General features: G+C 41.0%; 1 protein-coding gene across 1 annotated transcript in view; it reads left to right on the top strand.

The window, feature by feature from the left end:
- Adgra3 (adhesion G protein-coupled receptor A3) overlaps positions 1-14,798 on the top strand; it is a 106,364-nt gene that overhangs the window by 21,522 nt on the left and 70,044 nt on the right. The window contains exon 2 of the mRNA XM_055624192.1: positions 11,807-11,878. Coding sequence (XP_055480167.1) covers positions 11,807-11,878 — 72 coding nt within the window. The remainder of the gene's footprint in view (positions 1-11,806; positions 11,879-14,798) is intronic.

Here is a 14,798-nt window from a genome sequence, read left to right as displayed (position 1 = left end):
TTGGTGTGGGACTTGCCTTGGAGGAGGGAATTTGTGTAGTAAGGTTTCTTGGCCACTTTTATTTCCTGAAATCTGTACATTCTCAAGAGCAAGAGTAAACACACTCTTGTTCTGCTGGGTTTTGTACAGCCTGGGAATGAATGGGTTTTTACATCTGAAATGGATTTGATGATCAGATCATCAGTTATTGAAATTTTATCTTTTCCAGAAGGAAATGTGTTCTTTTCATTCACTAGTATGTTAAAGAGAAAGTGATTATGAATCTTGCTAAAATGAGAGCAGCAACTTTATTCATGATTATTTTCATAGATGTTAGTTGGGCCAGAGACACTGGGCTCATTTCCAAATATAATACTAGCAAAAGGGGGTAGATTGCCAAGGAAGTTGGGGCAGAGGGTCATTGGATGGAAAATTACTAAGTGGAAACATCAAGGTAGAAAGAGACCTTTGCAAAACAAACCTGATGAGATTCTTGCTGAAGGCAGCAGGCAATCTGCTGTCAGGAGGGATGTCAGGGAAATGAGGAATTTGATCAGCCATCAAGAGGTTTTTTTTTTTTTTTCCTCCCCTGATTTAACAAGATCCTTGTTAAACTACACTCTATGCTACAGATGCAAGAGCCCAAGTTTGAAGCCTTCTATAGAGAAGATCCTAAGTCACCTGACAATAATTTGGCCAAGGAGAGCATGTGTGTGTGTGGGGTATTATTAAAAAAAAAAAAAAAAAAAATCTTGCCCTGTTAGTATTTTTTAGCTTTATCATTCAAAACGTGAAATTAAAAAAAAAATACTATGAATTTTTCTCCATCCTGTTAAAGAACCTACCTGCTACTTTGGATTTTGCATCTTTGCTTATTAAACTTTCGGGACCTCGCACTTGTTACAGTTTGTTGACATCTGCTGTAGAGTTTCGGGGCTGCTCCTATGCGTCTGAGCAGTGCTACAGGGAACAGGAAGCATAAGGTTCCATGTGGCTCTTGTGCTGAGAATGTGGGCCCTAGGAAAGCACACGAATCTCCCTTAGCCTTACGTTTTCCTCTTCTTGAACACTGAGTCCAGTCCACTTCAGCGCTGGCCCCTTCCCTTCATCCTTTGTGTGAACCCAGAATCTTCTAGCTTTTGATGTCTTGGCCTTATGTGGCTAGTTCCACCTGGTACAAGGACTCATCCACTCCCAGCCAGGACTGACCTGCAGAGTTGTGACCTGTTTATGGAAACCTTTACAAGATTAGAAGGATTTTTACTCTTTGTCTGTCCTTAACGCCCTATTCATTGGTGTTGGGGAGGGAATGACCTGTGTTATAGTTCAGAAATGAGTTCTCTTAATCAACTTACTTCCAGCCATTCTTAAAGTCTGGATTCCCTTTGGACCAGTTATACATTCCTCTCATAGCACTTAATACCTGGATCATGTGTATGTTTGTCCTTGAGGTCTGCTTTTGTATCCTAGGTGTGACTCCCAGCCCGGAGTAGTTGCTCAAATATATTCTGAGTCAAAAGTTTCAGCTGAAAAGTCAAAACTCTAAATCCCCGAGAACTTCAGTGTAGTCCCAATAGAAAGTGTTGTATTTGATTAAAATGCCAAATAAACTTGCTTTTATTGTATTCATAAATATTAAGTGTCTAACATACTCTATGATATACCAACATTTTGAAGAACAAGCTTCCTTTTCTCAAGTAGCTGATGTGTTTGTATGACATGATGGAGTTCAGTTTCACAAAGTTTTTTTTTTTTATTTTTAGACATTTGCTGAAAGATATCTAGTATGGTGTTAAAAATCTTTTAGATTTTCTTAATCACCTAAATGCTGTTTAACTTTATGTAAACTCACTTTGTTTAATGCTAAGGCTGAAAAATAGGTTATTTATTTTTTATTTATGAAACTGCTAAGTAAAGCATTGAAAACAAATGAGGAAAAAAAAATCAGGCCTTCATGTATTATTTTAAGTGTCACATCTTTGAGAAAAATGCCTGGGAACTTGGGAGGTTATTTAATGAGCTGTTTGTAGAGTCAGGGTTGACTGTGTACCCGGGCAATGTTTGTTGTGTTCATACGGTTATTAACGGCACCTTTTCATCTTAAGACTCTAATCATGTGTTACACTGATGTCTTTGACGTGCTGTCTCGTTTTATAGCACGGTTCACTTTGTGAGGATTGAAGTTGGGCGTTGTGTACAGCTTTGAGAACTTAGCTAAGTTTTTCAGGCTGAACTCTGTAGAAACAATTTCTTGGATAAACACATCTGAGATATCAGACTAAAAAAAAAATCAGGTGTCCTCTATTCGGGAGGATAGCGTTTCCTGAGTGTGCGTGGTCAGAGAGTGCATTGGTGGGCTGCTGATTTGCATCGTTGTTCTAGTTCTGAATTCTTTTCAGTGGTAGTATACCTATCCTTTCAGGCCTGTGTGTGTACCCGTCCTTCGGGTACCACCTATTCTGTTGCCTGTACAAGATTACTCTAAAACTGGGAAAAGTGCCCATAGACTCCCACAGTATAACAGCTGGCGAAATCTGGTGTGGCTACTACAGACCCTATGAAAGGCAGCATGTGAGCCTCATCCAGTTGGCAGTTACCAGTGGGCACTGCTGAAGAGAAACTCCTGCCAGGCTGGCTGTTGTCTAGCTGTTGGGATTTGCTTGCATCTTATGGAATAGTACTAAAGGCCTGCTTTAAGTACCTTCCTACATGTTTCCTTATATGCTTATGAACGACTTCCATTTTCTCCTAGAAGTTAGAATAATTTATAGATGAGATATTCAGTAACAGAGGTTAAGAACCTTGTGCAAAATGATGGAACCAGATCTTGGTATTAAGGTGCAAATGCAAGTAGTTTGTGTGCCAGAGTCTACCCTCTGTCATGGTGTTACCTGCTCAGTAACTACTGCCGGAAAGTCAGGGACTGGAAGAGTGACACCAAACAACAGACTTGTTTGCGCAGTCAGGGAACAGAGCCACATCTTTTGCTTCAGCTTGTCATGTGACCCACTTTGGTGATGGGATGGCCTCCAGTAGCATGCCCATGGTATAGAGCAAATGAATGCTTTTGCTCAGGGATACCCCGTTTTTTTCATATGGCATCTGGACCTTAGCTTTGGTCCACAAGGCACTCTTCTGATTAAAGTAAATAATTTTGTTAAGGAAAAGATGTTTGAAATTTCCTCCTCCACATCTTTGTTTCTTTTTTACTTCTGTCCTGTCCAAATAATAGCAGAAATCCAAACTGATAAACAAGAGAGGTGCTCTCGTGGCACCGAAGCACTGGGGACCTTATAGTAAATACAGCAGATGGATGAGATTGATGGCAAGACCCCACAGTAGGAGAACTTATGACCCAAGAGACACAGGGCTGACTCCCCAGAAAAATGAAGTTTCTGAGCAGCAGCACCCTGGAAGAGACACAGGAACTCAAACTGTAGGGAGTGGGAGCAGAAATGGGTAATGAGAGTGCCCAGCCAGCAACTAATGACCTTGAAACAGATGCTCTGCTCAGAGGAGGAGCTGGTGAGCTGAGTGTGCCTCAGCTACAAAACCATTTTGCTTGGTTTCTGACTAACTGGTGATCTGCCCAGGCTGAGCTGAATGGGGGATGGTAGCAGGAAGTTGTTGAGTCCCCCAGCCTTTGTGTTTCCGCCCTTTAAAGTTATGAGGCTTCTCAAACTTAGCATAAAGGGATTTTTGCTGTATCTGTCCATCCTCATTTTCATATATGCTAATGAAATCCTCTGCTACCCCCCACCCCCCAATATTGATCAGTCCAGGGAACAACCAGAAAGGGTCATTAGACATCTGAGAAAAAAATCAACCCTGTGAGCTGGCCACGAACCAGGGTTTTGGAAGTGTTGGTGAAATGTTAACACTGGAGAATTCTAGTTTGTATTTCAGATCCAAAAGAATATTAGATCCATAGGGCAGGAATAGTTCGTGGGAAAGGATGAGGTGGGAGTTCTGAGTAGCTAGCCATGGGATTGAGATGTGAAGGAGCCTGTCCTGGGGTCAGTGGATGTGCGGAAGGGCAGAAGAGAATCGACTCAGGATATAGAAAATTAGTGGTCTGGAAAATTGAGCAGGGGATTTATTTGCAAATTCAAAGCAAAAGGATTAAGATGGAAGTTGTGAGGCAGCATTAAGAACTGTGGAGGACAGACCTAAGAGATGAGTATTAGCGAAGGCGTAGACAGAATCTCCGATGCTCTTGGGGCTGGAGAGATGATTTATTTCTCTCAAGAGCTAGCTTCTCTAAACACAGGTTTCTTTCCCCATACTCCAGAGTGCCACGTCTTTAGTACCTCTGCCAATCCCTGACCCTGTCATCCAGAGTTCCGAGTCACTTAACCATCCAGGGTCTGAGTAGGATCACTTTAACACACTGCCTGGCCAGCTGGGGTCTGAAGATAACTGCGATGTAGTTAAGGAGCACAGGTTATGGGTAGATACTACTTAAAAATTTTAATCCGGCATCGCCTGGCTTTTTTATTAGTCATATTTTACCATTTTTATCAGTGTTTTCTCTTTTTGTAAGTGCCCAATACTTTAATTTTTTTGGCATATGCTCCATGTGTCATTAATTGTGAGGATTTAAAAATTACATTTTACTTTGCTTTTTGTTTGTACCTGTGTATATGCAGTGGTGTGTATTTGTGTACCATGGTTCACCTGTGCACTTACACACACACACACACACACACACATGTGTGGCAGGGGATTTGCCAGGCTTGGCAGCAGGGTGTTTTAATAAAAGTGAATTTTTTTAAAGAATCATGAAAACAAAACGTGGATGTCTCTGAAGCATGTTTTAAAACTTGTTTAGTTTCCCAGCCTGCCTTCTTCTCATTCCTCCCTCCCCCTCAATTGAATATTGTTTTCAGAAGCTTCAGTATGTCTTTATAGGTAGATTAGATGACAGCTGAAAAGAGATGAGACTTTACAGTGTTCTCTAGCATAGGAATGCATTCCCCCAGCCTCTCTGAAATGTTAAATCCTGAGAGTGGACCATTTGTGCTTACTCTCACTGACTGTCCTGTTTTCTATTATACAACTTTTTATTTCAGTTCTGCATCGTAGTGAAACCTTGCTGTATAAATGTTAAGCCATAATTAATGATTCAGATTTAATATTCAGCCACAGATTGTATGTGGTGAAACAGTGGCTTCTTCCTTCCCTAGTAGCTGGAGATTTCCTTCCACATCAGCCTTAAGATTGTCCTGATGTTAGAAGGGCAGTAACGTGGACATACTTCTTAGGGTTTTGGAATAGTAGAAGATAGACAACTAGGTATTATCTGGTAGATTTTCAGAACCCCCCCTGGAGCCTCTGAGAGGAAGGAGCCAGTGGCCAAGATTTATACTTCTCTGTGCCACTAGAGGCCGGTAAATTACCTACTCTGTATCTCACGCTCCTCAGGGAAGGATCCTTGAACAGAGAAACTTAAACCCAGCCATATTTTTATTTCCTTCATTTATTGAACAGATGTTGTGAGCACCTTGTCATGCAGGGGCCTCTGGAGACCAGGTCAGGATGGAGGCTGAAGTACAAGATAATTTACTGGAGAAAAATGACTGGAAAACAGAAAAGGGGGAGCAGGGGGCGATAAGCATCCAAGTTGAGAATCTGTGAAAACTGAAGAGAGGACATGGGATAGGAGAGGGAGGCCTTTGTCTCTGCAGCGATGAGCTAGTCTGGACTGGGCCAGCCGGAAGTGGCCGTGTGGACACTGCCTAAGGGACAGTCTGTGTTGGGCAGACAGCTGAAACCTGTACTGTGGTTCTCAGCCCACTGCCTGGGCACTGCTTACAGAGTGAACACCTTTAGAACAGTGAAAGGGAGAAGGATTCTCTCCACACCTGCAGCTGGGGCCTTTCAGCCAGCTGCTGTCCTGCTGCATGGCTTTGTGAAAAGAGACCTGTGTAGCACCTCAGTGGCTGCAAAGTGGCAGTGTTAGAAGCTGAACTCTGCTAGTGAGTGTGGTTGTCAGTGTGAGCGAACTGCTGAACTAATCATGCAGATGTTTTTATTACTGTTGGAAGATGGGGCATGACCTTTGTCTCAAGGAAAGCCCTGGAGGAGGAGAGCTGCTCAGCATGGGTCTCAGAAGTTCTCCAGCAGGGCTATCTTTCTGTGAGATTTACCAGTAACACTCACACAAGAAAAGATGCATGCCCCTTATAGCCCTTACTGTGTCTGCACTTTTTTAGTTGTTTGTTAAGTGAATGGAGTAGTGGCAGGCCATTTTGATACACATAAACTAAAACATACCACCTAGATTGATTTTTCTGCAAAAGTGAATGACCAGATTCCTTTACTCAAGAGTGGAAAGATTGGTGAGCAAAGTGCTCAGTTGGGTATAATGGGCCCTGGACTAGAGTATTGAGCACTGTTGTGCATATGGTTTCATTAGTAGGAAAACAAAAACCAAACAACAAAACCCCCAAAGCTCTACCATACATTTATAAGAATTTCCTGACTTTAGCTGAGGACAGGTGGCAATGAAGGTTTAGGGTGTATGCCAAGAGAGGCTAATGATTCATCTGGTGCTAAACCTGGCCTGCTTTTCTTTGTTTACACTGTAGAGAAGGCTGTGAGAAAGGCACACAGTATTCTACACAACAAACGTAACATGTATCAATTTGTACTGTAGTTTGTAGTACAAGAGCAAACTGGACTTGTCAACAGTTGGAAACACTGTGAACATATGCCTTATCTTTCTTTTTTTCCTTTTATTTATTTATTTTTCTTTTTTGGAGGGGGCTAAGTCTCATGTAGCCCCTGCTGTCTTTAGACTCTTTATGTAGCTTCAGGTAATCAGCACAGGAATGCTTCTCTTGCCTTTAGCACCCTAGTGCTAGGATCACAGGCATGTACCACCATATCTAGTTTATGTGGGGTGAGGTTGTGAACCCTAACCTCTGGGAATAAAAGGCAATCACTCTATCAAGCGAACTGCATCCCTAGGTGCTGTGCCTTGATCCATGTGATGGTTTAAGGAGTTTTATCTTCTTGAAACTATAATACTTGATCATCTTAATATTCATTTGGTAGACAGGATAAAAAAAACATTATGGGAACACATAGTAATATTTAGTAATTAGCTTTTACTATCTGCATGACAATAATTTTGCTGTACTCATCTAATTATGTGATGGGTAACATGTAACATGTTTTACCGAAGTGCATGTGTATATATGTATGTGTTGGATGGATTTTCAAAGATGCAATCAAAGTGTTTTCATTGGCATGGCTTCGTGCCACAGTAGTTATGTTGATTCATAGTAAAAATGCAAGTGGTTGTTTTCCCCATAATAGATTATATTTTCATACTGTGGTAAGTGACTTACAGTGTCTTGATTAAGTCTGTATTCACTCCTGATCTAGGAATGCACATTCATCCATAAAGTCACTATTCTTTGCTGTCTTCTTATTTATTTTTAAGGAAACATGGGTCTTACTTTGTCCTTGAGCTCCTGGCCTCAAATGATCCATCATCCTGTCTCAGCTGCCCTCCTGACTGGGGCTCCAGGCCCTGTTATAGTATGTTCAGGCTTGTTTTTATATGTACTGAGTTATCACTTCAGTCTTTGCCAGTTTTTCTGTTAGGGATTCTCTGCATTGTACTCTGATTTCATCTTCCTGTGGCCCTCTCTTCATTTTCTTATCTAATGATGCCTCTCACTGGATTTGGCCTGTTGTACTCCAGAATGATCTTATGTCGAGATCTTAGTTATATCTGCATAAATCTTCCCTTACCCTGGTCTTAAGTGAGGCCCCTTCTGGGTACTGGGTAGACCATGTTGGGAGCCCAGGTATTAACAGAGACTCTAAAGACATGACTGGAGCTGTGTCAGTTACTTCACTAAGTGGCCTTCAGCATCCTTACGACTAAAAAGGAGGATATTACATCAGAATGATTACCAAGATTCCTCCCAGCCTTTTAATTTTCTACCCTGATTCATGTTCTAATAGGCAAAACTGCTAAGTTTGACAATGGCTAAGAATATGTAAGCATATTCATTAAAAAAAATTAGGGGAGCAGAGGGAAGGGGAGGAGGACCTCCCCTATCAGTGGATGTGGGGAGGGGCATGGGAGGAGATGAGGGAAGGTGGAATTGGGAGGGGATGAGGGAGGGGACTACAGCTGGGATACAAAGTGAATAAACTGTAATTTATAAAAAAATAAATTAATTTTAAAAATCAGGGGGGAAATATATACTCTACCCAGATCAGTGACTTAAGATGCCATTTCTGAGTGAAGAATGAAACCAGATATGCAAGAAACTTGCACAGAACTGGTAGGCACTGACTGAATGGCTCTGCCGGTGATTTGGTATAGCTTCAGCAATGGGACTGTCATTTCCTCAGTCATAAAGGCTTTACTGCAATAAATGATGGGTTTTATTGAGGAAAGTAAAAAGGAAGACATTTTATCACACTTAAAAAGTTATAACTGTAACCTTAAAATATAGTTTACAATCTCAAGTTAATATATTCTGTCTACACATTACTGGATGTGTTTAAGGATTTTGTGCAGGAAAACAGGATCGGAAAGAATAAATCTACTCTGCAGACAGCTTTTATGCTCAAGTTTGAAACAGGAGGCTATGGAACCAGCAGGTACTTAATATCATATATCATGATGAACCTAAAAACCATTCATAATCAATATTTTTGCTGACACCTATGAAATTTCAAACTTGGCCAGAGTTATAGAGCTTATACAGACCCATTTCCGTCCTACACTAATGATGTGAATGAGACACGATCTATAGACAACAAGTAGAATGCTATTTAGGCTCCCAGATCTTCAATTCAGAAACTCTATGGAAGAATATGATATACATAGGATCATTTCACACAGGACCAAGTTAGTGTGATGTATCATCTACACTCAAGCAAAAGAACAAGACTTAAATGCACACAGATTTTTAAAATATCAAAAGCAAATGAATGATATGGATTAGATGTCCGTGGCTGCTTGCTACTATTAGACCCTAATGGATCAGAACCGTGAGAACTGTCAACTGAAACCACTCCCTGAATGGCAGGAGTCACTAGATAATTTCCTTTTTAAAAGTCACTGTATGAGCATTGTTAGATCTAAACAAACAAGACAAATGAAAAATAAATAAATGGGCCCTCAGTCTCAAATCAGTAAACCTTTCTTTTAGCTTTTACCTTTGAGAATATATATGAACTCAAAATTAATTCAAGTTAAAGCAAAAAATTCTTAAAATCCATGTTTACTATGGGGTGGGAGTCTGGAGAAGTAAGTAAGGTATTTCAGAATCTTTCTTACAACATGAATTGTAAATAGTCAGAGAAGGAAGTGCCAGACTCATAACCAAGGTAACAGCACATGCCTTCAGGGTTTTTGGTTTTTGTCCTTTGTTTGTTGCTACATATAGAGTCTTTCCTGTCTGTGGTTTTCGTTTTGTTGGTTGCCCTCTAATTAATGTGCTCATATTCTTTCCCCTGGGTAGCAGCTGTACTGGATGTGTAACCTGGCACTGTTGGGTTATATTTGTGCTCCGATCTTGGCCCTTTGGTGTCCCCGACCATTTGTCTGTTCTGCATCATGTCAAAATCATTATGTCAGGATCAGGATGCACTTTGTATTATGTTGTGTTTGGTCTCTGTGAACTCAGGCTCTGGCTGCCCTGGGGTCCATATGCATGTCTCATTTTCTCCTTGCCTCAATCAGCTACCTTTGTCATTTTCATTGAGGAGAGCCCTGTTGTATTTTAGTCAGAAGGTTTTTGCACCTTGTTTTTCTCAAAAATTCCTACTGTTTTGGGCTTTGCCTTTGCTTCAGTGATACCTTGCCTTGGGACAGCAAGTGAGATACTGTGATTGCAGGGTGTACACTGGCAGCACACACAGCAAACTGAAGGAGGATATTTACTTCAGGATCAGGAAAACAAATCCTGTGTCTGAATGGCTTCTCACTGGGTGCGTCATGTGTTCTAAAATTTCCTGCTCGTGTTTATGAGGCGGTTCTTATTCTTCATATCTTATGAGTAAGGGAAGTCTTATAGAGAGGTGGTGTGACTTGCTGGAGACCAGGGAAACTTAAAAGTGGTAAAACTGGGACCTGAGTGGGACCTGGTAGAGCTCTGAGGTTGACTCAGAGCTCTTAAGCACACCACAGTAGCTACTCTGCTATATTTATCACAGGGCAGGGATCTCCCTACCCCTTTCTTTCCTTTCTTTCTTTTATAAATCTGACTTACACCAGAGAAAGCTATATGACAGCTGGCTATTTTTTAAATTTTATTTAGTTATTCTCTTTGCATCCTGATTGCAGCCTCCCTTTCCTCTCTTCCCAGTCTCCCCTGACATTCCCCTTCCCCCATTACTCCCTCCCCTTCTCTTCAGAGAATGGAGAGGTCCCCATGGGTACTAACCGACCCTGCCACATTATGTTGCTGCTGAACTGGGTGCATCCTCTCCCGCTGACACCCGACAAGGCAGCCCAGTTAGGGGAACAGGATCCAAAGGAAGACATGAGAGTCAGGGCCCTTCTTCAGTTGTTGGGGGATCCACAGGAAAACCTTGTTTTATTAATTAAGAAGTCATGTGAACATATAGGTGCACACTTACAATCAGTATTTGTGTCTCTATGTAATGACTGTTTTGCCTGCTGCAAAGGCTGCGCCTGAGGGGGAACAGCATTTGGGATGCTGTTTTCTGTCCCAATGACAGTTTTGTGGCTCTTGACTAACTTAGCTGCATGTTGAGAACGTGGGCAGAGGCGACACTGTTTGGGTTGAAAATCTGGCTGATGGAGCTGAAAGGAAGCTCTGCAGTTAGTGAGCACCTGTGCAGAAGACCCGAGTTTGGTTCCCAGCACCAGCAAGGCTTACAACTGCCTGTGAACCACAGCTTCATGAGAGCCGACTCCCTCTCCTGGCCTCTGAGGGCACCTGAGCGTATGTAGTGCATTCATACTGATACATAGAGGTAAAACTAAAGTCTTCAAAATCTGGCTGCCATTTGCTAATGACATCTGGCTGTTCACTTAGTTCTTGACTCAGATTTCTTATTTTTCTTCCTCTTGATGTTCCCATGCTCTTGAATCAGGTACTTTAGCATCTTCAACTTGTTTCTGGAAACTGTTGACATTCAGATGCTTAAAACCATAGAAAATTCTAGATTTTAGAAAGGATCATAAAATACATTCTTTTCTTTTACTTTTTTTGTAGGGAGTCCTATCAGGGGCACCACCCGACCTGTGGTTCTTTGAAAGCAGGTTTCTGGTTTTGGTTTAGTTTTTAATAAACACTCTTCTTGTATGTGAGATAAGCCATGACGATACAGCCACTGTGTCTGTGAATGCTCAGGCAAAGCAGACGTTCACACATATGCATAGTATAGTTGCATGTTGTTAAACTTGAGGTAAGATTCAGCATTATCAACATAGAACCTGTAATACATATCTTTGGTAGGTCAGGTTTTTTTTTTTTTTTTTTTTATTTTTTATTCACATGTCATGGCTTTTCTTAGGTTTCTAGTTGTAACATAGGTATTTAAGTTTCTAAGTTGACTGAGTGAATGCACATAGTGACGAGTTTTACCCTATGTTGAATAGCTTGTTTTCTTTACATTTTTTCTGTTTTTACATTTTCATCTAAATATGACAAGAATGGTTCAAGATGGGACAAGATGTGGAAGGTATTTTGGGAAAGAAACTACATTATTCTAATTGGCCTAAAAATCTGCTTAATGACTTCTGAGAATTCCTTTTACAGTTACTTTGATATTGATGGTGTATGCTAGACAAGTTATATATATATTTTTTTCTTGTCATTTTTAGGATTCTGAGCAATAACAAGATATCCGAGCTGAAGAATGGTTCATTTTCTGGGTTAAGTCTCCTTGAAAGACTGTGAGTATTCTCTCATGGTCTCCTTATTTTATATAATGTGTTTTTATTGTAAATATGTCAATGGAACTCCCAACATTGAAAAAAAAAAGATTTCTCCAATACTTTATTATGCAAAAGTTCAGGAAGTGACATTTAAAACAGAAGCAATTTTATAGTCAGAGGTCAGCATAGTTTCTGAGAAGAGCGCTTTGCCCCCGAAGTGCTCAAGCAATCTAGACAGCAATAAGCCAGTGCTTATATGTATATGGCAGCCCAGTGATAAGGAAAGAAGTGTGGTTCACTTCCAATAAAGCTGTTTACTAGACAACCCATGGATCACAGTCTACTGTCTTTGCTGCTCTTTGGCCACTCCCTGGCTCAACGTAGATCATGTTCTGAAGCTGTGTATCCTAAAATGATGTGTGTCTTATAAGTAATACAGAATGCAAGTGTATGGGGGGGTGCTTCGATATCTTGGAATATAGTGATACGTTTTACTTAGAAATTTTTTCGTGTTCTGATGTTTTACAGGCACTCATTTTGGGTGGCTATTAGGGAATGGATATATGCTGTTTACTTATGTTCTAAAGGTTGTGTCAAGGATCCTGTTTGAAATTGACCTGGTACATGTACAATTACAATAAAACAGGACACAAGAGAGCCACATCATATATGTACATGTCTGTGAAATGGCAGTCTAACCTTAGTTTTCTTGATTCTCTCTGCTGCTCTCGACAGTCTCGCCTTCTCCACTCAGCCCTCCCTCAGTGTTCATCCAGGGGCTGCTGCAATCAAGCTTCCGCGGCACCTGTAGTGGAAGGTGTAGCGGAAGGGTGCTGTAGTGTCCCTTACACAAATACCCCCTAGAATTCTGGGTCCCATTGTGTCTGACCTTCATTTTACTACATGTCTTCAAGTTAGGTTATGTGTACATACACTTGTGATATCCATAACATATAGCAGTTATATAAGTTAATGGATACTTTATGCATACATGTACAGAGCATGTGAATATGCAGGAACATACTACACACACACATATAAACTCAGAAGCTTTCTTGGCACTTCAGGAATAGTTTTTTGTTGTTTTCTTTTCTGTTTCTATTGACATTTTCCTGTCATAGTCCTCACAGTCTATGAGTCTAGAGGATGCTACCTACAACCTCAACTTCAGGCCTGACTGTGCCAAGACTAATCCTTTGTAAACATATTGTTCACATATTGTTTCAGAAATGGGTATTTGGATCAGTTTGGTTGCGTAATGGTATGCCTGACACTTAGGGGAAGAAATTTTCTCACTGACAGGAGGAAAGAAGGAACCCATCCTTCTGTGTCCAGGTCACCAGAGAGTGGGCTGAGGAGTGACTATAAGCAGTAGGAAGACACTGCTGAACCCATACCACTGGGCATTAGAACAGAGAAGGCAGCCTCTTCCCAGCAGGCATTCTTTCTTGCAGAACAGTGCTGTTGGCAGATATCCTGTCGTGCAGCACAATGCTGGGCATTTAGTATATGCTGAGCTGGTAATTGAAGAGATTCATGTGGTCAGAGGTAGGGACACCGGCACTTGTGGTTTATCAGTGGTGTCTGTTGTATAGAGAAACACGGTGCTTGGCTTCGTGTGGTTGCTTATGTACACCATAAACAGTGTGGCCAGCACGGCTAATATTCTGTGCTGAGCTGTGAATTATGCCTTTCTTCCACATAGTTTTTAACTTGCTTTCTCTTTGGCCATATTTTCTGCCTTGTGTTGATAATAAATCTCTATACATAGTTGAAATAAATTAAGTTGCCACTATGGGTGATATTAAGATACATTAAATATTTAGTCTTTTTTTTTTACCTGAATTCTGAAAAACCACAGGCTTTTGTGAGGACAAAATTTGCTTATACACAAGGCAGACTCTAGGGTTTCCTACTGGCTAGTGTACTTCATTCCCAGTTGTTGAATCAGTCCCATGTGTTGTGTTGGGTCCACTAGAGTAACTAATTCAGCATTTCTTTTTAGCTGATGACAGAGTCTGTAGCTCCTAAAAGATGAAGGGTTTTGGAGAAATAGTTCTTGGTTTCTAATGAGATACAAGAACATAGTGTCTGGTTTTTGTTGTTGTTGTTTGTTTGTTTTTTTTTGTGATTGTGCCCAGAGGGAATTGGGCACCTGGTATACAACATCATGGATTAGGAATATGCACTTTCATTGTGGAGGATGGTACCTCTGAGAGATGCATGGAGCCACCCATATCAGCTCTGCTTCTTTATCTTTTAATATGAGATGCTAGTTTTATTATTATTGCTACATTTATTACTATATTTGTTGTTATTTGAGACAAGGACTCAGTATGTAGTCCTGGACTTGAACTTGCAAAGAGCCTCTGCTACTTGAATACTGGGATGACAGGTATGTGGTGCCATAGCCAGCTGGGAGGTGACAGTTGTGATACTTGCTTTAAAAGCATCTCATCCCATGTATTATGTATTCTTTCCTAAAGTAGTCAGAACTTTTACCAAGCATATTACTGTTGCCATGATAAAGCACTCTAACCGAGACACTAGTAGAAGAGTTTATTTAGGTTTATGGTTCCATATGGATTAAGAGTCCATCATGGCTGTGAAGCTTGGCAGTAAGAGGCTGTTTTAGCAGCTGAAGCAGGAAGTTGACAGCTCCCAGCTGCAGCCATATGCATGAAACAGACAGAACAACCGGGGGTAGGTGGGGCTTTTTGCTCTCAAAGCAGTTCCTTGGTTTCATGCTTCCTCAGCAAGGCCATACTACCCAAACCTCCCCAAAGAGTACCACTAACTGGGGACCAAGTCTTCAAATGCCCAGAAGTATGGAAGGGATTTTTCATTCAGGCCATCACAGTGACTTTTCTGTTGCTGCCTAGAAGATGATGGAGAGATTATTTTGGCTTACAGTTCCAGGGAGCACAGTTCATCAAGG

This window comes from Psammomys obesus, unplaced genomic scaffold (genome assembly GCF_907164565.1).
Source record: "Psammomys obesus unplaced genomic scaffold, mPsaObe1.curated_primary_1811, whole genome shotgun sequence".
NCBI lineage: Eukaryota > Metazoa > Chordata > Mammalia > Rodentia > Muridae > Psammomys > Psammomys obesus.
This window is presented reverse-complemented; position numbering and strand designations above follow the sequence as displayed.